The sequence below is a fragment of the Onychostruthus taczanowskii genome, unplaced genomic scaffold (genome assembly GCF_017590055.1).
Source record: "Onychostruthus taczanowskii isolate IOZ18803 unplaced genomic scaffold, ASM1759005v1 scaffold46, whole genome shotgun sequence".
NCBI lineage: Eukaryota > Metazoa > Chordata > Aves > Passeriformes > Passeridae > Onychostruthus > Onychostruthus taczanowskii.
The window spans coordinates 2,738,854-2,764,657 of NW_024502125.1; the positions used below are offsets into that span (position 1 = coordinate 2,738,854).

General features: G+C 36.3%; 1 protein-coding gene across 1 annotated transcript in view; it reads left to right on the plus strand.

Moving 5' to 3' along the window:
• RNF180 (ring finger protein 180) overlaps positions 1-25,804 on the plus strand; it is a 62,073-nt gene that overhangs the window by 25,251 nt on the left and 11,018 nt on the right. The window contains exons 4-5 of the mRNA XM_041414660.1: positions 12,276-12,501; positions 17,093-17,218. Coding sequence (XP_041270594.1) covers positions 12,276-12,501; positions 17,093-17,218 — 352 coding nt within the window. The remainder of the gene's footprint in view (positions 1-12,275; positions 12,502-17,092; positions 17,219-25,804) is intronic.

Here is a 25,804-nt window from a genome sequence, read left to right on the forward strand (position 1 = left end):
ATAACCTTTCCTGGTGTTCTTTTTTTTCTTGTGTATATTTTGAACTGTTCTTCACATGAAAACATTGTAAGCTGTGTGTTCTAGTTTCTTTGTATTTCTACAAATTTCCAAACTCTTTTATATCTTCTTGATGTCAGTCTTGCAAGTATTTTTAAAATGTCAGCAGTGAAATTTTTGAGATTCCCTGTATTTTGAGGATTAATTATTTTGCATGTTGACTATCATAGCCAGATCCAAGTATTCATTATGTCATATATCTAAGTTGGGTCAAATATGTGAAGTATTAGGGCAGTGCATTCACTTTAGTAAATCTATGTGTTTTGAGAATTTTAATGAATGTAGATAGGAATTTGTTGCATGAACAGTTAAACTTTTTAAGTTAAGGTTTACCAGTGCTAAGCTAGATACAAAAGTTCAGATTCATTTTAGACATGAGAAGATGACCATGCTTATAATGATGGTTATGAAAATGATTATGCTTATGGGTTTTTTTCTGGTCTACTTTTTGAAAAATTTTAACCCTCCAACAAGAATTTTGCCTTCATCTAAAGCAAATCATATTTTATGGTAACATTGTTGAAAGGTAAGTAGTAGCTACTTAGATTCAATTTTCTGTTGGTGTGTTGCAACACCTTTATAGTTGTATCCTAATTTTTTAATCCAGGCAGAGAAATGTGAAATAGTAGATGTTCAGTTTGATTCTTCTCTTTCAGCATCCTACAATTCCAAATAAAAGCTTTACACACTAAGATTTTTAATTTTTTTTCTGCGAGGGTGGATTTTCATAATCAGTTTCTGAAAGACTTTGTGGAATACTTCATTAGAAGAAAAATGTGCACTATTAAACTGTAGCAAAGGGAGAAGTTTGAAATATTCAGAGGTCATTATTCAGATCGCTCAAGTCTTTTGTAGGAAGGCTCATGAGAACGGATGGCATCCTAAAATTTAAAAGGGCCTCACTGTCTTCATGAATAACATCTGGGGAAAATGAAGTAGGGTGCAATATCTTGCTTATACAACGGAGAAAATTTATACCTTGCATGAAATAGAATGATGGTGGTTCAATAGCTGTTCAGGGAATGTAGTTTGCTCTTCATGAGATTAAGTGTTTATAGACATGTATATGAAATTACTAATAATTACAGAAAGATGCATGCATACAAAATTGTTAACTTGTACTCTGAAATAAAAAAGTTAGCAATAATTCCTGCTCTGTTTATCAGAGAGAAGCGATAAGAGTAGCTTAATTTAACTATCTGGAAAGTGAATTTATTCAGGTACGAGAATACTGACAGGTGACCCCGTTGAATCCATCAATGTTTAGCACTTTCAGATTGTGATGTCTAACAGTTACATTTGAGGGAAATAAGCTTTTGCACAATTTGGGTGACTTTGAATATGACCAAATAAAATACCAAGGAAAGAATGTACTGCTTATTGCTGACTGCTGCCAATACGGGACCACAGTTTACAATAATATTTCTAATAAACTTTCTAACAAAGTATCATAAAGATTAAGAGTTGAGGAGACAAGGATTAATCAAACTGAACATCTAGATATTATTTGTAAGAAAAAACCAATATACATAAGGTTTGGGGAGCACTTTATTACTGCAGGTCCACCTGGATTATTTTCTTCCATAGCTCAGGATAAAATTTCAGTGTCAGTCTCCAAGGTTTGCATGAAAATAAGAAACAGAAGGGGCATTTTCTATTGCTGCATGAGAACATCTGAAACACTTTTGTATTTTGGTTGATTATTGTTTTAATTTAGCATTGCAGTGTCTGCTACAGATGGATTACAAACTGCAAGTTTTACTGACTCAGATAATTATGTTATGAAAATGGAGATAAAGGTCTTGTTGTTGATGGCTCTTAGAGTCTTAACCTTAAAAATTTTTTTACTTTTAAAAATGTTGTTTACAACTTTAAGAAAATCTCCAGAAAGGCAATAGACCTTCTGTAGGAAATCAAACAGATTTGTACTTCTTGTAAGTTTGTAGTAATGGAAAATCTAATATAATTTTCCTGATTTTTTTTTTTAAGTAGAAACAGATAGTTGTATATTTTGGTGACTTGTTTGTTTGCATTTTAAGAGAAAACTGTATATGAATTTTTCAAGTCATATTGAACTACATAAGAAGTGAATTAAAATATTTGATTCTGATGAATCTAGGATTATTCCCTAGTCATCTTAGTAGATATAAAAAAGCAACAGTGATTCAATCCGATTACCTTTGCTTGTTTTAATTTTCCTTCAGAACAGTTGAATGCTGTACTCTAAACACTGTTTAGTGATGGAGTCTATTTAAGTAATCAATAATTTAATTTGATTTTTAAAAACTTAGTCAACACACTTTAAATAGGTGGCCTGATTGTTTTAAGGAAGATGATCACCCAGTTGCTCCATCCAGATAAGGAAATTCTTTGAAAACTGGGACAATCCTTTAATTGTCTAAATATAGCTTTGGGTTCCTAATTTTAGGGCAACTTATTTTAAAGCAATTCATCTCACTAAGTGAATATTTCTTTTAATGTGATACCTCACAAACTATACCTCATTTGTGAAGACAAAAAATACTTGCAGATTCATAACTCTTGATTTTGGGGTGAACAGAGTGCTCAATCTAAGGCACACAATGGTCACCCACCCCAGAAAGAAGGATATCACTTTCCACAGGTGTCCACAAGAAGGGTCAGAGTTGGTTGTACCATAATGCACATCCTGGTGAATAAAAATAAAAGCAGAGTTAATTTATCTGGGTTAAATACCTCCTTTGGTCATAGTTGTTATGAATTCTAACTAAATTATATTCTATCTGATGAATTAAAGGCAAGAATTTTTTTACTTCTACCTCAGTCTTTTGGGACTTCTTCCAACCTGTGTTGGAAACATGTTATTACTGTATTCATAAAATTTGAGTGATCATGTAACACCACAGCTGATGACTGAAAGGATGGTCATGGCTACATAATAATACTGAGGAATTTGTTTCAAAATCATTTGAAGACATTTTTGAAAATGCTTGTCCTGAGAGTTCTGTTCATCAGACTCTGAACTCTTTCTGGCTCAAATGCTAAGAAGCCTTCTGTAACTGTATCTAGCAACCAAAAACTGTGTAACTCTCTTTATGTTGATCTTTTTCTAATTGCTAGCAGAAAAATCTTTGTAGTTACTGTAGACTTTATGAGTAGAAAGAACCTTACCTTGGAGCAGGCAAATGCCAGGAGCAGTAAGACTGGTAGAAAACTAAAAATCTGTACATTTATCTTGCTGTTTTTGAAAGCAGTGTTCCACAAATGGAGTGATATTGTGTTATAAACAGTTTATAAATGCTGCTCAGAACAGGAAAGAACCTCCACATCTGACCAACACTCTTCCATGTTGCCTACTCCACTTTCTGCTGTATAGTGCTGGGGAAGAGACCTTTGTGAATGGTAAGAGTCAGTATTCTTCACTAAGTGTCTGTTGTATGCTGTTACCTCAGATTGCGTCATGCATCACTGTAATTTGCATTAAATTTATACTGAATGACCAGTAGCACTTCAAATGCATTCTTTCCAGTACTATACTTATGCAAAGCTGCCAAAATGTCGCAGCACTGTTCAAGATTCGCTTTTACAGACGTTTTGTTTATGAGCATTTCCCTAAAAGCAGTAGTGTATACTTTCTCTCATATCCTAGAGGAAGAATTAAAATATAAGCACTTGTCTTTTATTTCAGTGCTGCAAATCTTTTTTGCTAAAATTTAAAAAAAAAAAAAATCTGTTTTTGCAGGTAAAAAATTAAAACTAAAGCCAAAATATTTTTTTGATTCTTCATCTCGGTTGTATGTAAATTGACATGACTATATCATTTTACCAGGAACCAGAACAACTAGAGGTTTGTACTAGAGAGGAGTTGCACTCACTGTACTAGAGAGGGGAACTTTAGGTGTAGATAGCAACTGTTTTGCTCTATATAATATACTAACAAACTAACAAAACACAATAATTTGTTTACTTCTTTAGGGCTCTTATTTGACCTTCCAGTTCCAGTGTGTTTGTATGTTTTATACAACAACTTCTGTAAAAAAAAAAAGTTGTTAAAGGTTTTCTCTGCATGGAATTCACACCAGAAGGGCCAACAGATCCTTTTATCTATATTGAGGCATCATATCAAGGCTCTGTGAGATTCATGGAAGTTTATGTGGGCCTCTGGGAATGAATTTTGCTTCTCTTTGTTTGGAATAGCGGTTACAATAAAGATAAATAATTGTTAATATTTGCTTTATTCTTAGATCTAGTGACCCTAATAGCTGTGCCTCAATGTTTATTTCTGGTGGAAAGCTTCATTGGCTACTTAACTATAAAGCAGACTTGGTCTTCTTACATGCCTGTGTAAACTATGTATACGTTTTATGAAATACAAAATAAAAGTAAAGATAAGCTTGTAACATGGCACTAATTTCTTATATACTAGTTAAGGGTGATTATAAATATTAAGGTGATGGAGAAGGAAGACTTGCACACCAGATGATGAACAACAAGTCTCAAAAGTTTATTGGATAGGCACACACATTTATAGCAGTGTTAATAAGGCTAATGCATATTGCAAAAATTGAGCTCATCATTGGTTAGTCATTTATCAGTCAACTACGTCTACGTTTACATTCTTGTGTTCACCTTGTTATGGTTTCTACTATCGTTCCTTCATTCTTGCTAGCTAACGAACCTCTCCCACAACCTCAAGTTTCGGCAAGGGCACAGTGACCTTGCCGCTTTTATCCTCGTCTCCTTCTTGCTTCCAGCATGATCTTTGTTGGCTAGCTAACTATCTACAAAATCCTCTACATTTCCCCTGTTTGTATCTCAGGCAGATTAATCTGGCTGTGGCCCTTATCCAGGAGCCAGCTTGTTACAAAGCTCTCAACATTAAGGTGTTTGTTTGATAGTGGTACAAGAATTTTGAGTTATACTTATTCCAGTAGCCCATCTCTCAATTCTTCTTTATAATTGGATTATTTCAATAGGAAGAAAACCTTATTATAAGTCTATTAAGTAGTTGCAGGGATCTTCAAGATATTTTCATAAAAGCTGTGTTTACAGATGTTCCTTAAATATGATTCTTCTTAGAGAAATTTCCAAAATATGTAGAGCTCTCAGTTTAGATATATATTTCAAAAGCCTAAAGTTACTTCATAGAAGTAACTGCAGAGACTAACCAAATTGCATAATAAAAAATGCTTAAATAATTTCAAATCTGTCATAATAACAAACTGAAGTATATTATATAAGATTCTTGGAAAGGGGATAAGTGCATAATATATATGTACAGTATCTAGCACAAGATACATTCAGTTTTGTGTGGCCTGTTTCAATTTGATTAAAACAATATGAATCAGCAATAAATTAAAATAGTCATTATTCTTTTTTTCTGTGAGGTATGTACACGAAGAAAAAATTTCTTCCCTTTGTTTTTTTCTGAGGTTTTTTCCCACTTTTCTCAACAGTAAGCCTTTGTCTCCTGACAAAGTAAAAATATTTCATTGAGTCAAATTGGTTAACTTGCTGTGTCTCAGGCATTTTATAATTCTTTTCTTTCTTAAGGTGCTCTAATGTGTGTGTCCTCTCAGTAGTTGCCTTGGAAGCCTTGGTCTACACTTAATTACTCAAGATCATATCAGGCTTTGGGTTGGAAGGGACCTGAAAGATATCTACTTCCAACCCTTTTCCATGGACAGGGATGCCACTCACTAGTCTGGATCACTCAGATCTCTACCAATCTGTACTTGTCAACTGAACAACTCCAATGCCTAAGGCAACTTCTAAATGAGGCAGAATAAAAAACCAACCAAAAGAACAAAAAAACTCGAACAACCTCTCATCCCCTCAAAAAAAAAAAACCAAAAAAAAACAAAAAAACAACCTGAAACAAAAATACAAGTGAAATAACCCAACACAAATAAACAAATACCACTGTTAGCTTCTTAGCTCTAGAAAGAAATTCCTCTGTAAAAATAATGAACAAAATATCTTTCAGTTTTTTTCCCTAGAGCAATTTATCAATCCTAAATGCAGCAGAGAGAGTCTGAATGAACCAGCAGTGCCCAAGAAGACTATCCTGGGTGCATTAGGAAAAAATTGCCAGCAGGTCATGGAAGGTGATCCTGCCCCTTTACTCAGCCCTGATGAGGCCTCACCTGGAGTGCTGTGTTCAGTTCTGGTCTACTCAGGACGACAGAGACATGGAGCTGCTGCAGTGGGTGTAGAGGGTTACAAAGATGATTAAAGAGCTGGAGCATCTCTTTGATGCGGAAGGGCTGGGGAACTGATCCTGTTCAGCCAAAGAGATGACTGAGAGTGAGTCTTATCAATGTACACAGGTGTCTGACAGGCTCTTCTCAGAAGTGCTGAGTAATGGGACAAGAGCTGTGGGCAGGAGCTGATGCGCAAGAAGTTCCACCTGAACATGAGGAAGAACTTCTTCACTGTGCAGGGAGGCAAGCACTGGAACAGGTTGTCAGGAGAGGTTGTGGGTCTCTTCACCGGAGGCACTCAAGAACTGTCTAGACACAATCCTACTCCCTGCTGGAGTAGGGAGATTGGTTGAAATGAACCACTGTGGTCCTTCCCAGCCTGTCATCCTGTGGTTCTGTGATTCTGAACTGAGGACATGGCAAAAGGTAGCTCCACAGAGCTGCTTAGACAGCTTGGCTCTGCTTTGAAGCTTTTGGCTTGCCTTTGAGCTTTTCTGAAATGTTGTACGGGGAGAAATTTAGAGTGCAGGGAGTTTAGTCTCAATTATTGATTTGTAAAGATGTTTAAGCCATGGGCATTGATCTCTCTACCCTATTATGATTTTTATGTTTCAAGCTCGGTTTTGCCAAACACCTGAAAATATGTCGTTTTGTATTCATTATACCAGTCAACTGAAACAGAATGTTCAAAGGCATACAAACCCTGGCATACCTTTTGACCTGATTTGGAAGAACTTCTGCTAGTATAGCCAGCAACATTTTTTGGAAGGGTTTTTCTGCATTTTAATATTGGATTCTTTTTTTTTTTCTTTTACTTTTGAATGAGTTTACTTTTGAAATGTCATTAAAAGTCACTAATTTATTCTACAGAAATAAGTCTAGATAAATTCTGTTTGAAGCAAGAGAACATTTAAAGATTTTCTCATAACAACAACACTCATTTCAGTCCCTGTACCCAATATACATGTTAATTTTAAGAAATTTTCAGGAAGCAATGTACCTGATGTAATAACCCTTGTGCCAGTTTCGTTTGCAATTGACTAAAGGTTCTAAAGCTGTTGTGGGACAATGTAAAGCTACTGATATTCTTGTCCAGTAACAACCAAGAAGCATTTATTTCTTTTTGCTCTGTTTTTGTATAAAACAATATCAATATTCATTCTTTCTCACTTTTTCAGACCTGAGGTGTATGATTCCAATTCTGCATTATAATTGAAGACTTAAAGTCTGGTTTAGAACTGCAAATCATTCTAGAGGCAGTTTTCTTTACACGATAATAATGTGAAATATATAACTGATTTTCCCTCAGTGATCATTCCTTTCAACTGTGGACATTTTTGAGCTTACAAATCATTCTGAATAGGTTTTGTTAAAATGAATGGTTTGCAGGTTGGTTTTTTTTTTCATAATAGGGCATCTTTGTCAAATAACATGTGTGTCTTATTTGGTTTTGCCATTGTTTTGATCATACTTCCAGGTTTTACTCTGAACTTCCTTTTACTGATAGCATTCATACAAAATCTTTTCTTGTGTGTATGACCAGTTGGTCTAGGTCTTTCACATGATTACAAGTAAACCATACATTAGATGTTGTTGCATTAGATATCCAGTGGTGCATGTATTCTTTCTGAATGTGAAACTGAATCAACTACTTTCCTGTAGTCCAGTAGCAGTGACTTCTCACAAGCTCCAATATCCATATTTTATATCTTCATGCCCTTTCTCAACCACTGCTGTATTAGACTCCTTGTTACTTAGCATGCTTTGTAGGCTTCTCAAGAAGTTGATTCACTGTTCCTCTCTTTTCTTTTGTTAATATCCTTCAGATGGTCCACTATACTAGGGGTTACTGTCAAAACTGTATTAGCAGTTCCCAATCAACGTGGGAAGATGAAAGGCCTTTCATCCATTCCTTAGACCTTTCCTTCATTTCTTAGGAGTAATAGTTTTGCTTTCAAGCTTTTTCTGTTATTATTTGACAATCTTTCACTGTCCTTGATGGTTACATGTCCTTTCTCAATTTTGTTCATACTATAATCCTGTAAGAAAACCATTCTGGTTTATGATTGTAAAGTTTTCATACACTAAAGCCCCGACTCTGGTAATATATATAGGCACCACTTAATTGCAAACCAAAAAAAATAATGACTTTTTAAATTATTATGCATGGGATTCTTGCATAAGGAAGTTGCTCTGGTTTTAGCATTGCAGTACTGAATAATGCCATGTACCTACACAGGTCTTTCAAAAGACGCACAAAGCTGTAGAAAAGATGTTTCTTCCACTAAGAAAATTACTCCTAAATAGATCTTGTTTGTACATTAGAATAGTTTTGATCTTTCTAGTTGCAATTGTTTCTGAGACACCTCTGTCCATGCATCTTACCATGATTACAAACCTGTCTCAGAACCAACTGTTACCTGTGAGTCCTCAGCAGTTTTGCCTCTCGCTCTCTTAGTTACTCATTGCCATATGAAAGACATTTATCTTGCAGACAGCTCCTCTGGACACAAGGTATATTTTCTTTCCAAACTGTTCTCATCAAAACCAATTAGCAATAGCTTCCTGATCCTGTATTTTGTTTTTGTGCTAGATTTTAATTATGGTTTTGACATTACATAGGATCATAGAGTCATTTAGGTTGGAAAAGACGTTTAACATCATCATGTTCAAGCCCTGACTCAGCACTGCCAAGCCCATGTGGCAGCATTGGAAGGGACTTTCACAATGTATTAGTGTTTCCTGATTTCTGCTGAAGTCATCAGTCATGTAATTACTGAGATGACTTTCCTCACTTTCTCTGACAAATTATTTTCCACTTTTTTTCCAAAGAAATGGTATTATGAAGCTTCCTTCATTCTAAGATTACTTAGCTGTAATCAATTCTGTTACCCTTTGCCATTCTGTTCTGGTGTGGGTTTTCTGTAAGTGTAGAGACAGTCTGAGTTAAACAGTTTTACTGATAGTTGTAATACTCTAGTATTTAACGTTACCTTAAGAAGCTTTCCTACAGCATGGAGCTGAAAGTAATGGTCCCAAGCTGTTCCTGTCTGTGGGTGTTAGTGCAGCCAGACTTATGCTTTTGACTTATCAGTACCTCCTAGTTGCCTCTGTAGTAAATTTCAGTACACACCGAAGTTTTCTGTGGCCCTGTCAAGTGGAGAAAAACAAATTGGAGCAGTAAGTTCTAACGTAAGAAAAACACAGTTACTGACATTCATGGTTGTACAAGAGCTTGCGATTGGACACAGTGCAATGCATTTTTGCCACAGCAGCTCGGAATTTACAAGCATTCTTGCCACATAATATCCTGGAAAGTGCAACGCAAAGGCTAAGGCGGAATGACAGGATAAGTGTTTGTCCAGAACTGATAAATCCTCGCTAAATCCTTCTGCTCTGTATTTTTAATGCAACCCGCAGTACCTGTGCTGTTAAGGACCTACTTACTATTTGCAGAGTTCAGTAACTCCCATAGAGAGAGATACTCTTTGGGAGTAACGAGAGACACAACAATCCAAACCATAAGTACAAGCCATAAATGTAATAAGCCATAAATGTAATCATCTCTGAAACATCTAGAGATTCCCATATCTATGTAACCACAATATTAACAATTGTCATTAACTTTTGGTAGCAGTGTCATACAGTAGTGGTCTTTCATGGCCTGTGAGTGTCAAAAGTGGCCTCTGTAATGCATAGTGTGTTAGATTGACCCTGGCTGGATTCGAGGCACCCACCAAAGCTTCTCTATCACTTCCCACCACAGCTGCACAGGGGAGGCAAGGATTGGGAGTTTAGAGTAAGGGGGATGAGAGAAGAGTTTTAACACTCAGCAGTGTCTTGATATGCTCCTGTCTTGGTTTTTCATGGTAGATATCATGGTTATTGGAGTATATTGGGTACTGTGAGCTGTGAAAGAGAAAAGCAGAAACAGAAACAAATAAGATGGATAGAAGAGGCAGAGCATAAGACCTAAGAGGATTGTTCTATTCTACCTCATGTCATTGCTGGGGTCAGGGGAAGGGAGTCTCTTCCAAAGAGAAGGGCTTCCTTCTGGTTGAGTGAGCATGGTGCAGATTCTGAGCTGGAGGGAGCAGTTGGAAAACATCAGTTCCAAGCTGGAGGGGGCAGTCAGGTGGCACTGGTTCTGAGCCAGAGGGAGCAGTGGGGTATTATGTCAGGAGTTTCCACAGTGAGCAATAACCATGTTTTTTCTTGTACTCTCTGTCTTTATTATTGTTGCTGTTATTGTTCATATTCTTATCTCATTGCTATTCCCAGTAAATTTTTCTTATCTCAATCTGCAGTCTTCACTTTTGTGCCTCCAGTTTTCCTCTCCAGCCCTCCACAGAGGGGAGGGTGAGTGAGTTGAGTGGGCATGGTTTGGAGAGTCTCAGTGGGAGCACTAAATTGAAGAGTACCATTCCTAAATCATGACAGCCAAAAACCCAGGGTGCCATTAAAACCAGATCTGCAGATTACTTGGAAAGGTTCAGTCATCTTACAGGAGCAAAGCCAGAGCATGGCAATGCACACAAGTGTGCTCATATGGGATGAGCACCATTTGGGAAGTCCAACTATGTCTTCCTGCAAATACAGCATTGCAAGGAAATTTGGAGCACATGTGCTGACAAAAGCAAGCAGTTGCCAAAGATTATAGGAGTTCCTAGACTTTCTACTCTAAGGTTTATATTGTGCTTTGTAGTAATAAAGTTGTGGCTTGTTTTGAACTCATTCTTGCTGGAACATGGTCTTCACAAATTACTTTTCAAAGGCAGAACAATCCACAGTTTATTTTTAGAGATTTTTGTTTTGTTTTGCCTTTCTTGGCAAAGTATGGATATTTTCACACCTGAAGGATGTGATGCCATCCAGAGGAGCATGGACAAGCTCAAAAAGTGGGTGTGCAGGAATCTCGTGGAGGTTTAATAAGACAAGTGAAATGTGCACTGGTTGGAGCAAGCCATGATATCAATACAAGTTGGGGCATGAAGGAATCGAGAATAGCCTGGCCCAGAAGGACTTGGGGGGGCTGGTGGCTGAGAGGCTGGACATGACCCAGCCAGGGGTACTCCCAGCCCAGAGAGCCACACGTGTCCTGGGCTGCATCCACAGCAGTGTGGGCAGCAGGGCCAGGGAGGGGATTCTGCCCCTCTGCTCTGCTCTGCTGAGACCCCACCTGCAGGGCTGCAGCAGCTCTGGGGCCCAGCACAGGAAGGACATGGACCTGCTGGAGCAGGTTCCAACAAGGGCCACAAAAATAATTAGAGGAATGGAGCACCTCTCCTATGAGGAAAGACTGAGTATTTGGTTTGTTCAAAGTTTGTTTTTGTTTGTTATTTGGTTGGAAAAGAGAAGGCTTAAGGGTGATGTAATTGTGACCATTCAGTACCTAAAGGAGCCTACAAGAAAGATGGAGGGAAACTATTTACAAGTGCATGTAGTGATAGAACAAGGAGACATGACTTCAGTCTGCAACAGGGTAAGTTTAGATTTGATATTAGGTAACTATTTTTTATTGTGAGGGTGGTGAGGCACGTTCCAGTTTGACCAGAGAACTTATGGATGCGCCATTATTGGAAATGTTCAAGGCCAGGTTGGATGGAGCTCTGGTCAGCCTGGTCTAGAGAAAGATGTCCTGCACATGGCAGGAGGGTCAGAACTAGATGATCTTTAAGGTCTTGTCAAGCCACAGCATCCTATATTTCTACATTTTCATAATGAAGATACATATAAACTGTAAAAATTCATTTTAAAAGAAGAAATCTGATCATAATACAGTTTTACTCAGCCTTTTTGGTTTTGTTGCTTCCTTCTTTTACTGTGTTGTGATTTTTCATCTTTCCCACAGAGGACTTTTTCTGGCATTTCTGTTTTATGTTTCATCTTTTTAGAAGTAACCTGTATTAAATTTAAGAATATCACCTGTGTGTACTGTCTTCTTAACCATTACTGAAAATGATCTTCCGGACATCTGGTTTATCAAAAGTAGTTATGAGCTGAATGTGAAAATATGTTCTCTTTTTCTTCTTGCAGCCTGCAAATGATAACCTGCATACAGATGATGAGCATGAACTCAGAGGAGATAGAGAAAGCTATCTCTGTGCTGTGTGCCTGGATGTTTATTTCAACCCTTACATGTGCTATCCATGCCACCATATCTTTTGTGAACCTTGCTTGAGGATGCTTGCCAAAGACAATCCAGCCAGCACTCCATGTCCACTCTGTCGCACTACAATTGCCAGAGTCTTTTTCCAAACAGGTATAGAAATGAAAGTTTTTACCCATAAAAAATATTTGTACTTTTCCTTCCTGTATGCATTCAGAGCAAATTTTGGTAATGTTAATCCACTGTGAAATTTTCTTTCCATTTAACTCCTCCTAAGAACATTCCATACAGGTTCTCTTCAATGTCAAGAAGCTATTCAGGACATGTACTTTTATACTTTTTATTTTAGAAATTAGATTCTGATCGTTTTCTTTTCTGATAGAATTCTGGTAGATTTCTTTTGTTGCTTCTTCCTGAATAATAACAAGCTCCAAACATAATAAACATTTCTCACAATATCCTACTGGAAAAGTATTTTTAAAATTGCTCACTTCATGGCACACACAAAAAATGCTCTTTTCATTTATGACATTAAATTTGGACATAAGTGAAAATAAAGACTGGCAGAACCCTTGATAATCTTCTTAAATTCTCCTGTCCTGGCCTCTTATACCCTCATCTCTAGTGTTCCTTACTCTTAACAGTAGGAAAATATGGTGGGTAGGGGGTGTTTGGTGTCAGATTGGGTATAGAAATAGAAGAGGGTAAGTAGTCCTGCAGATAGAATATCTCGAGCAGCATGAGTCATTTTTTTATGTCCAAAGCTTATATGGTAGATTCAAGTACCATTGATAAAATTACACTATGGTATCTGGAGTTAGGTCACTTACAGAGCTTAAAACTGTGCATAGGCAGTTCACAAAGTAATAGAAATGACTCAGCCATGCAGGAGTGTTTGTTTCATTTTAGATGCTACAGAGATCTTGCAGAGATCCTCTTTAAGCTGTTGTGAGTGCTGTGATGATGACAGGTTAGGGATGCAGACTGAAGTATGGTTTCACATTGATCAGCAGAGCTGCCCACCTTCTGTTTCTGGCTGTCCACAGACTCTTTTGTACAGCCCTAACTTTGTATGATTTGATGGCAGATCAGTTTGAAGAAATGACTGGGATAAAGAAGAACTCATTTGGGTGGGAAGGAGGTATTTTTTTTCAGATGAACCTATTGCCCCAAGATGATTCACTGAGCAGCTGCTGGTTGCCAGGGATAGAGACTGGCTATCCCTGCACTGATGCACTGCAGCAGAGGAAATGGGCGGAAAGCTGCAGCCTGAGCACTCTCAACCCCCTGCCTGTCTGCTGTATAGAGATTTCAAGCTGTTCTCATTTCATTTCCCTAATGTTTGATGCTCCCTTCAATTTGATGTACAGATGAAGTGTATTTCACTGATAGTTAGGTTCTTCTAGGGCTATTTAATTTTTAAAAAAACAATTTAGCAAATTTGCTGCAGAAAAATTACTACTGGGAGAACACAAAAGGAAAATAAAGATGCTTCCTAAAATGTATTTGCAAAACTTTTCAACATGTTGCAGTTGTCTAAGTGAAATATTACTAGGATTATTTGTAGCCTTTAAGTACCCAACATACAATGTGTAAAAATACCTGGTGGGAGGGAATGAAGAAGAAGGAGCCAGATTCTTCTGAGTGGTGCTCACTGCCAGCACAAGAGGCATTCGGCAGGAATTGAAACACGAGATCTGAACACAAAAAAGAGCTTTTTTTCATGAGGGTATCAAACAGGCTGGTCAGAGAGGCTGTGGAACACCCATCAAAACCCAGCTGGACATGGTTTTGGGCACCTGTGCAGCTGACCCTACTTGAGCAGGTCAAACTAGCTGTTCTCAAGACATCCCATTCAACCTTACCCAGTCTTAAAATATTAAATAGGTATGTAGCTTTTTTGAGGAAAAGGATTTATGTGCCTAAGGAGGAAATATGGTATCATAGATTTGTAAATAGAGTCTGCTATAAATAGTGAACCATGACAGTGTATAATATGTTTTGTATTAACTACCTCAGTGAGAAAAATCTGCATCTATTTGTAGCTTGCCATTCAGTATATAGTAATATGTGCTTGACTTTGCAATATATTTAAAAATAGATACAGTAATTTAGCTTTGTTTTATTTTATATATTAATAAAAATATTTTTAAATTTTCCAGTGCATAACATACTGAACAACTTTTAAATTAACTAAGGGGTATTGATGATGATATTGTATCCTTAGAGAAATTAGTAAAATCAGCACATTAAGAAGATGAATGGCACCAGAGCAATGTAAAGCATAGTAATTTTTTTTTCCACTCAGAAGAGTTATTAAGCCTTTGTAATCGTATGCTAAAGTCACTGCTGCTATAGGTTTGTGCAGGCAGCAAAGCAAAGTTGCCTGTAGTCTTTACATACTTCTCTAATAATGCAGCTGGGATGTCTTATTTCCCACATTAATTTATTTTGGTTGCTTTCTGAAGCTTTCCTTTTGTATAAGTGCATTTATTTTGCAAAGACATGTCAAAAAGAAAAACATTTAAGGATATAATCAAAAGTTGACTTTTTAGCTTGTACAGTTTTGCAGACTGAACATAATTGCAAGAGAAGGATGTATGTAATGTGTCAAAAGAAAAGGTCTAACAGGTCAATAATCTATCAATTGTGGAGAAAATCAGTGCTTAACTGAGAGCTACAAAGCCATATTTGACTCACAAGGGTAATTCCTCTGGCCAGTTGCCTTGGTCAAATGAGCCTTTTTTACAGGATCCCTTAAGCATGAGTTCCAGTCCAGATGGGTTGCTCTGATGGTGCTTACTATGCATTCACATCTTCTTTAAAGGCTTTCTTAGAAGCCCTTCTCCCATCAGGATAAAGTCACATCTGATAGACAGTGTGGCCAGGACATACCTAAGAAAACAACTCTTGAGCTGATTCCACCGAGTAACTTTCTAAGTTACCAAGTATCTTTTAAATGCTTCACTTACAGGACAGAGTGATCTTCTGCACTTCCATTCTTATAAATTTAACTTTTGTTGTTTGCAAGAAGGGCCAGATCTGACACGCATGTGCAATAAATTCATGACTTTGGAGAAATGCAGATTGAGGGCAGTGGTTGTGCAAGGGAGGTCCAGGCACGAGGCAGGGAAAGAGGGACAGGTGACCTGGCCAGCCTGAGGGGATCTTCTGTTGGAAGCCTAGCCTAGCAGGCTTCCAGAAGCCAGTAAGTCTTGTCCTTAAGACTTTTCCCTAAACCGCTGCCTTTCCTGAAAAACACTAATTAGATGCCTCACCAGAGGTTTCAGTATTTTAAATTTGAATAAAATTGAGAGAACTATGTTGATTTCTTTGGTCTGTAGCAGGAAAATAAAATGTTCTCTGTGCTGTGCTGTGCAAGCAGTCTTATCAGAAGCCTGAATCTGAACAGTACTTAATCTAAACATGTTCAGTAGCATATATAGCTCTTTTGTAAAAATTTAAAAGACACTAGTGAAAAATACACAATTTGTTCCTTTTACATTTTGGAGAGAAAAAGGCCCTTTTTCCTTCAGTGACAGCAGTTTATATGTGCAGTAGAGGATTTGAAGATTCTGTCCTCTTCATGTATTGTGCAGCTTCATTCCACCTGCATTGTGACATGGTGAAATAAAGGATAATTTTTAGAATCAGACTGACATGGGGTTTTTACTTCAAATCTGTTAATGTCTTACACAGAAAAAGCTACTGGAAGCAAAGGAATTTTTTCTTCTTTTTAGAGCCTGCTCACATAAAGCTTAGCTTTCTTAAGTTTTCCAGAGAAAAAGATTTTATCCTTTCATAAAATATTTATTATTAGAAAAGTATGTTCCATTACATTGGACCACATGAAGTAATAAAACACAAGCCTTCTCAAAAAACCTGTTAATGTATTTTCTTACTTTGAAGGTACAGAAAGAATAATGGTACCAGCTACAATTAATATTTATCTGGAGCCATCTTGGTTTGGAGACAGAATTGTACAGGAGTTTGATGAACAGGGGGTTGATGTTTTCCCTGTTAACTACTAGCCTAGCAACCCTGTTTGTTATCAGTAGATCAACTCTGTGCTAGGAAAATGTTGTTGTTTTTAGTTTTCCATTGCATTGCTATGAATAGATTCGTTTGGCAGTTTTGAGTTGCAATCATGTAGGTATTTCTCCAAATTATATCCTGAGAAGATGTCGATTTCTTGAGATTAGTGCATAACGCCAACTCCTCCAATGTGTCATGAATCATCCTACAAATGTTTTCTTAAAAACATATAAAATAATTCATTAACAGGATTAACTTCCTGTTAATCCACAGTACTTTTTAAAATCTCTAAAACATTTCAGGCTCTTTCCCTTCCTTTGCATTACTGACTATTACTGAATGGTGATGTTAAATAAAAAGCTGAGAATTAATACCACAGTCATTTTTATGGATATAATTTTTATTTATGGAGGTCATCATAGTTTTTTCAGTTAAATAGCTTGATTTCTTAAATACATAATTTTGCCAGATATCATCTTGACATCATCTTTTCTATTTTTTTCCAAAGAAGCAGAATGTTTATGACTTGCTCTTACTATATATGGAAATGGTTGGGTAAATATGATTTTTAAAAATAGGTTTTATAATCAGAAGAAGAATTACAGAGTAGATACGGCATTTTTATTTTGTATAAATTTATGCAAATTATTATTCTAATTATTATTATGCTTTATTTAGAGCAATGTTTCTTTCCCCTTAATTATTGTAGATCTGAATAACTCTACCAGATCTTTTTTCCCTATGGAATATTTGAATCTAAAGGAAAATTTTCAGAAATCCAATTCTGCTAAATGGCCTCTGCCAAGCTGCAAGAAAGCATTCAGAGTTTTTGAAGGTAAGTTTTTTATTTTTTGCCTAAATGTCATTCAATCTCAAGTGTAATATTTGAGAATAAGACTCTGATTAATATATGTCATTGGCAAACAGACAGATGATTCTTAAAGTAGAGATGAGTTTAATTCTCATGGGTGATTCATACACAGGGCTCTGAATCTAAAGACAAACTGCAAACTGTAAAAAGACAATTGTGTATGTACGTTTTAATTTATTTTTGAATATTTAATTCTGTGTACATTATCAGGATAATTTTATGTAGCTTCCTCCTTCGAAAAATTTCTTTCTGCATAGTGGAATAAAGAAAATTACTCTAGGAAAAAAGTTGCTAGTTCTGAGTGTGATGAATAAAGACCTCTCAAAACAAAAAATCAGAAGAATCAGTCTTTTATGAAAGAAGTCAAATAAAAAGTTTTGAATAATATATATTATTCCATACATAATGCATACAAAATGGAATAATGAGTATGGGTGTTTTCAATTAATTTTCTCTTTATTGTGTGAAGAAAACTTAGTCCTCTTGTTGCTACTTTAACACTAAAAATTTTCATGATTAACTGATCATGAACTGAACAAATTTAAGTTAGACCACCTAAATGCAGGATTCACTGTTCACCCATATTTCCCTGCTTTCAGTCTAATGGCCTTTCTTCACCAGGCCTCATGTAAATTTACTTCTATAGTTACTTGTATATGCTTTTCATTGTGCTGAGTCTAGCTAGCAGATATACTTTTCCTGTTTGTAAGATCAGATTGCTTCTAAAAGTATGTGGAAAAAATAAACAGGACTTCCATTTTATATTCCTTTTATAAGTCTACCCAGGCCTTTGTGAAGGTGAAATTTGATAAATTCTGGAACTCCACTTATAAAATCATTGTCAAGTAATGTCACAATTTGATACTGAAAATATCAGGAAGTGTTCCTGGCTATCAGAAATAGCAGACTTGAGAAATTTGAGGACTGGTGGATTACCTTTGGTATTGCTCAGAGAAGAAACTGTTGGCAGGACAAATGAAGATGACTATTTACTTTCTCTGGTAGTATGAGTGTTAATGCTGGGCTTATTGGTTTATTTTAATATATATTATGCATGTGACATAGTTCCTTTATGCTTTGTAGTTTTATACAAATTCTGCCTTTCATAAATATGTTTCAGAATGCTAAGCATTGTACAAAGCATAAATAATTAGAAATAAAAGAAAGATCTGGAGAGGTCATACAGTTTCAGTATTGTGCCACCTGAAAATTTGTCATTTCTTCGACAAAGGTAATTTTGAATGCTGGAATTATGTGTCTCCAAAGTGCAGTCTTAAAGTCCCACACTAAATGGGAACATGGTTAGATCTAGTTAATAAGACACACAAACCACAAAGCTGTCTGAAACTTTGTATTTGCATTCCTAAATAAAAGGATTGCTGCCATGTCTCTCTTCTGACTTTTTGTTTCAATAAAAACTACTGCAGCTTTGTGTGCTTTCAAAATGCAAATATTTTCTTCCTGGTCTGTTTATTTGGGCTTATATCTAAATTGTGCTTGGCAACACCTAAAGTTCCATATTTGGTTTTCGTAATTGGTTCGGTTCTCTGGCTCAGGACGCTCCTGGAACTTAACAGGCATAAAATGCTGAGAATAGTGGCAGCAAAAGTCTTCTGACACCATATTCAATTCCATTGCAAAGGGAAGCCCTGATACCATTGAGATCTGAAAGGATAAAGAGGATACTTAGATTAATTATCTTTTAATTAAGAACCTAATAGCCTAATAAGATGTTATAATTTCAGGAGTCAAATATAAAGAATGGAAAGAAGAATATGGTGGGTACATGAGTAGAGTGACTGGCGTGAAAAGGGATGTGATTATAGTGCTTAGAAAGCAATGAAAACTTGCAAATTTGAAGATGAAAATAACCACCTCTATATAGGAGTGCACTGTCAAATACTGCAGTACAATAGTGCATTGGCAAAGAAGAAATTCTGTAGCCGTGTTAGAAATCCACATGCTCTTTCACCTTCATATCCAGCAGGTTCAGTGTTCACGGAGAATCTGGAGGCGCTTTTCGTATGATTCCAGCTTTCATTGTGACAAAACCTCTTCCAAAATATCGTTTTAATACCGCAGATATAAAAATAGTAAACCTTAGCCAGTAGATCACTCATTAGAGATAAAATCAGACCTTAGAACTAGATTGGGCAGTGAGGAGAGAAAAATTGCTGTCAGGAAATCTAGATTATGTATAAAATTTATCAGGTTAACTAATTTTGACTTAATGAACATTGCAGGGCTGCTAGATAAATTCAAGCACTTCTTATTTTTCCTTACTTTTTTTCCACTAAGCCAAATATATTTGGTAATCTACATGTGAGAATTCTTTCATATGAGATTTTCCATGAGGAATGTAGAATTATTTTTAATAATACAAAAAACCATAGCTTTTCAGTTCTTATACAAAAAGGAAGAAATCTCAGCACTGCAGTACTTTTGGGCTTTACACTGATGAAAATTGTTCCAGATTAGTTTGCCCTCATATTGCACTGTATTTTTTCCCAATAAACTAATCAACAGAATTCCCATTTGTTTCATAAACATTGCTTATGGTATTGCTCTCTATATGGTGTTTGATCAAGGATAAGTTAATGATAAAATGGAAATGCTGTTCATGAAGGAAAGCAATTCTTTTCCCATTCAGATTTTTAATACACGGAAAAGTAAACAAGCTAATTTTAAATACTTCTCTAAAATATCTTCTGTTTTATATGAGACAAAGATATTATATTAGTTGTTCTTTTGAGTACTGACAGCTTTAAAAAATTGTAATTGCACAATAGAAATAACATCTCAATTAATTATTTCCTTAAATAGGTTTTAAAACAGATAAATAGTGTAGTTTGAACAGAAAAGTTAAATAGCAAACACATTGAATTGGATCCTATTATCATATATCAAAACTGAGTAACTTAAGTGTGGCCTTTGTATGCCATTGCAGTGGAATTGCATTCTGTAAGAGCTGTACAGTCACAGGAAGTTCGCCAGCTAAGGGTAAGTCTCCAATAGTAATTTGATACAGAAATGTGGGCTAAAATAAGGAATTAGAATATTTAAAACTGCAAATAGGATACTTAATTTGACAGTGATTTTGATATAATCAAGTGCAGAAATTAAAAATGACTGAGACATTTAGTACACTGTGCGTAAAAGTGTTATTTCTAAAGCTTTTGCATAAATCTGAGATAGAAATACATTCCAGAGATGGAGGATAAAGCAGTCAGGATAGTGATGATACCACTGTAGATGGATGCTGGCTGCGTGCATGTAGAGTAAGGTTGTGAAGATGGCTTAAGAAAAGCAGAAGTAGGTATTCAGAGCAGGAGAAGGGGATTATGAGACCTCTGAGTTACAGCCCTTGGTTACTATTGGAGTCATAATTATTCCTAGGCTAATAGGAGGCCCCTCCAACTGTTACTGTTGTTAATGTTTTTTATTTAAAACATGGCAATTAAATTGAAAGTCTTGTTAAAAATAGAATGTTTATTTCTATATTTTCAAATGTTTAATCTAGAAAACATTTCTCCAGTGTTACATACTATGAAATCTGTGCAGATTCTTTTCTAATCTTGTCTCTTTAGGTACTTAATAAAAATGTTGACTTCTGCATCAGTCAAGGATTGCACAATAGAGTGTTTTCCAAACCTACTAAAATCGGGTGGAAATTACCACCACCTCAGTAGGTCACATGTCCTTTTATGGTCTCCCATGTCCTTTTATGTAATCATTCTCTAGAGAAAATGGTGAACAATTTCCTTTAGAGAAAGCTTTTAATAATGCCAATTGGTACATATTTTTGTATCTCTGTATTTAAAATAGCGTTACAATACTAAAATTTACTTTCTTGATTCAAGATTCTTGTTATTGTGATTTCAGTTTGATAGGCAACAAAGGCAAGATGTTGGAAACAGAAAATTTGCAGGTTTTAAGTTAATACTTCCTTGTTTAGAAGAACCAGATAAAGAGATACTGGTTTTCAAGTTCAGATACTGTGTTCTGCTGAGAAGAAAACAAGACAGGTGTTACTGAAAATAGAAGGTGCAGCATTTAATTTTATCTAGAAAGAGTAATGCTGGCAGAAGGCTCCCAGAATAATCCTTGTTTTGGACTATTCTTCTCAAGTTCTTGTATTCCACCCCATCAGGGTCACCCAGAGCAAACTCAGGAACTCGTCCACCTGGGTTTTGAATGTCTCTGAAGAGGGAGGCTATACAACCTCCCAGGGCAGCCTGTTCCAGTGCTCTGCCACCCTCAACACAAAGTTCTTCCTCATGTTGAGGTGGAACTTCTTGTGTTTTAATTTATTGCTATTGCTCCTTTCCCACTCTCTGGACACCACTGAACAGTCTGGCGTCATCCTCTTGGCACCCACTTCTGGGATATTTATATGTGTTATTGATCTTCCCTCTCAGCCATCTCCTTTCTAGATGAAACGGGCCCAGCGCTCTCAGCCTGTTCTCACAAGATTCTTCAGTAGAGCTTGTGAAGTCACAAAAAGTTAATTTGCACACATCTATTTGTCACAAAATGCATTTGCAATCTGCAGTCTTCACAGAAAGTGAATTTTCTGCCTAAAAAACCACACTTCACTAGAAAGTGTTGTCTCAGAGTATCTCTTAGGCTTATAATACACTAATACAGAAAAGGCAGAATCCAAACCTGCTGCTGAGTGTCTTAGGTCAGCTCCACTGATGGTCAGTTTGTCATTTTACTGATTTGTCAGCACTTGGACGCTAACTCTTGCACCCATTTTCCTTGCCCACAAGTTCTGTCAGCTCCTGCTGGTAAAAAATGCAAGACTGATTTCTTGATTCCAGAGTCCCCCTTGGGTCCCATGGAGCAGCTGTGCTCTAAATAGCCTTTATGCTTCTCCTTCTGCACCTTGCCAAGCTGAAGTCAATCTGAAAGGAAACTTGAAGGGAAGGTTTAAAATAAAGTGGTCATTGCAACAGTGAGGTCTTAAGCTTCTGCTTCAGGGCTGCCTCTTCCTTCCCTGTTACTTTGCCAACAGTGTTAGTACAAAACATTGTGTATCAACAGCCTTGTTTATCTTTTAAGCTGTTTTGCAGAGGCTGTTCTTTAGGGACTCCTTCAGAGCCACATTCTCATTGAAAAGGATGTTCTAGTCCTAAAGACTGCCTCCAGCACAAGCCTGTGTAGGAGAGTAATTTACTACTCAGAAATTATGGTTGCTGATTTGTCTCTATTGGTTCATCAGTGCACTGAAGGGGATCAAATTCTATCTACTTTGTATGTGTCATCAGGATTGCTTGTTTCTATTTAACCATGATATTGTAAGACTGGTGTACCAGGAATATTGACAGCTGTAATTATGCAACACCAAGGGTTGTGATAGAATGGCCATGGCAAAAAAGTATACTGTAGCCTTTCCCCATTTGACATGTCCCTGAATGGATGTTAGATGGGCATCTTTAGTTCTGCCTAGGCAGCCAAGTGTTCACACTGGTCAGTGAGACAAACTAAGAACATCTTGGACCTCCTGTGAAGCCATGGCCCCCAGTTGTACCAGAGACACCCAGATGAACTTGCAGGGGTGTTAGGGGTATCATGGTTTTTGACTCTGCAGCTTACAATTCTTAAAAACTTTTAAGATGGTCCTTTTCTAAAGATGCTGGATAAAATATAGCTGTGTTCAGGATAAGAGGGAATGTCCTTTGAAGCGTTAATAGCCAGTTAAGAGATGCCAAAGAATAGAAATATATGATTAATATTTCTCACTGAAGAGATATCATATGGGTCCTCTATGGGTCTAAATTACAGCTTATCCAGCATATTTTTACAAGATATGAAGATGTAAGATTTGCTTACAGTATGAAATATTCAGGATAATAAAAATTAAAACCAAGTGCAAACAGTGGCAGGAGACTGTGTGGTACCTAGTGTTCTTCAGCAATGTTTATGCTGTTTTCTTTTCATCACAAAACAAGGTAGTTAGCAGGAAGGGTATAGACAAGATAAAAGAGAAAGTCAGTTTTAAGTTGTTTCCTGATGAGGATTATGTAAATAGACTAGAATACTTCACACAAAGAAATATATTTCTAAAAGAGGGGGGATGATTGCGGTAATTAAGATCACGAAAGGCATGACAGAAGTGTATGTGTGCTGCTGTTATTCACTGTCTCATAATAAAAGAACTATAACTCTGGAAAAGAACTAAAAGACATGAAATAGAATTATCATAACCCCAAAGCATGGGTTCAAATAATGACAGATTCTTGTTCCTGTTAAACTCAAAAGATACCACATTTGTCTGCAGAGATCCTGGAAATGCAAGCCCCTGAGACTGAGAGGGAAAAGTGTTGCAATATGCTTGCCTTGTTCTTACTTCTTTTCAATCCTGACCAATTTCTCATAGTTTGACTTGTCAGGGACAGAATAATAGGTTGGAAGACCTTTAGACTACTCAGTATGCCTGTTTTGTAAGATGTTCTGCAATTTGATAAAATAGTGTCTTCCATAAGAATTTTATTTTAGCCATCATAAAAGGGTTTTATTTTATTTATTTATTAAATAAGAGCACATAAATATTTACCAGTTCCTTTCTAGAGACAACTGAAAACAATACATAATCTTAGTTTAAACACAGGTAAATTTTGAATTATTAATTTTTTGAAGTGGTAGTCTTTCATTACAGAATTTGTTCAGAGCATAAAATATCTCTTGATTTTCATATTTATGTTTTGTGTCAAATTCTGCTGTGATGAGTTCAGGTTCAGATTGGTCTCTGTGAACAAGTGAAAGCAAAGATGTCTTTTTTCTTCACCAATGACAGGAATTATCAAGTGGTTTTTATGTGTTTTAGTGGAAGTGGGGAATAATCCTTGCCAACTATGCCAAGAAGAACAGGGAATAGGGAAAAATGTTTATATTATATTCTTAATTAGTTGTTGCTATTAGCTATAGCTGTTAACTATTATGTTTAATAAATTTTATATCATGCATTCTTCCCCAGCACTGAAATGCACTGCCTAGGAGAGCAGTTTGTACTCATGTAGCCACTAAAGAGTTTCAACTCTGCTGGTGTAAATACATTTTAACTCAAAAGTTAAGTTTGCCTGATGTTCAGTCCGTTTATTTGATACCTCACAGAAACTCTGTTTGCTATAAAAATAATAATTTGTGATTGATAATAGATGGTAGATGTATCAGTTGGCTTCATCACTGTCAATGAGTGGAAAGGGAAGAAAGAAGGACAACCACAACAGTGTTTTTCCTGCCCAACATGCCTGTGATTACTACTTCATACACTTGTACCAGTGACAGATAAGTCTGTGCCCATTCCAAAGCTGGACATAAACACAAGTTAACTTTGATCCTGGAGCGTTTATTGGACAGAAACCTGACAAGATTTTTGGAAGAATGTGGTGCTTGCACAGCATAATTGTGAAAAGCTAGTCAACATTTTTTAGGCAATACAGAGTTGTGGATACCCTTTAAAGTGAAAAGAAAAGCTGATATTTTAATTCTATGAAGGACAAAAGAGGAATCGTCAAAGCGCTCAAGGTGATGTGTAGAATAATAAGCATGAAAAGGTGATCATATTTTAATAAGTCCAGAGCCAGACTAGCCATACCTTCTTAAAGAAGCCAGAGATGTGCAAACAGCAGAGCAAATTCAGGAGCTTTGCTGAATATACTTACTGAGTAGATAAAGTTGAATGTTTGAAATGGCATCAGAAAAAATCAGTGATAACAATAATTACACATCTGATCAAGGATTAAAGGAAGGAATTTCTAACAGTTCATAAGCATTTTCTTTTTATTTCAAATAACTTCTTTCTGGTTAACTTTATAATAAACCTGCTTTGTGAAAATTTATATTTAATGTTATGTTGAACAACTGTGAAGGCTTTTTAGACAGTTCATTCCGTGAAGTCTTGGCTAGCTTCCTAAAAACTGGTTAAGTACTGTCAGCATCAGATAACTTTCAGTTCAGAAAAACTGTGCCAGCTTTCTAAAGATACAATCTTGTACTTTGGATTTTTCATTATCTGGAGGAACACTGCTTTTGTTTGCTCAGATGGGAAATAAGAATTTTGAGCATTGATATTAGCTAAAGCTGAACATGCCTTTTTTAAAGACAGTGGCATGGGTCCAAGAAAGGTCATTCACCAGTTTCTCCAGAGAAATTATGGAACTCATGTTGCCAGATTTGCAAATGAACTGAATGTTTTGTGTAAATGCACAGAGCCATGTCTTACAGGGGGTGTGGTGAGGCATGCCTGTTATGTGCATTCCCTCTGATCTCTGCTGTCACACTGTCCCTGTCTTGAGAGAAGTAGGGCCGATTCATTAATTTATTTTTATGAAAGTTATTTGCATTACTATTATCTACTGTTACCACTAACACTGGCTTAAAACAATAAAGCCTTAAGCACTGAAAGTTTTAACAGTAGTTACAAAACTGTGCAAGGTTTTTCATTAAGTCATCATTAGTATTAAATATTATGTTTTGAAAAAATACAGCAATCATGCAGGTCACAAAATAAGAATCTTGAGAGAATTAAGCAGCATGCCAAGTAGC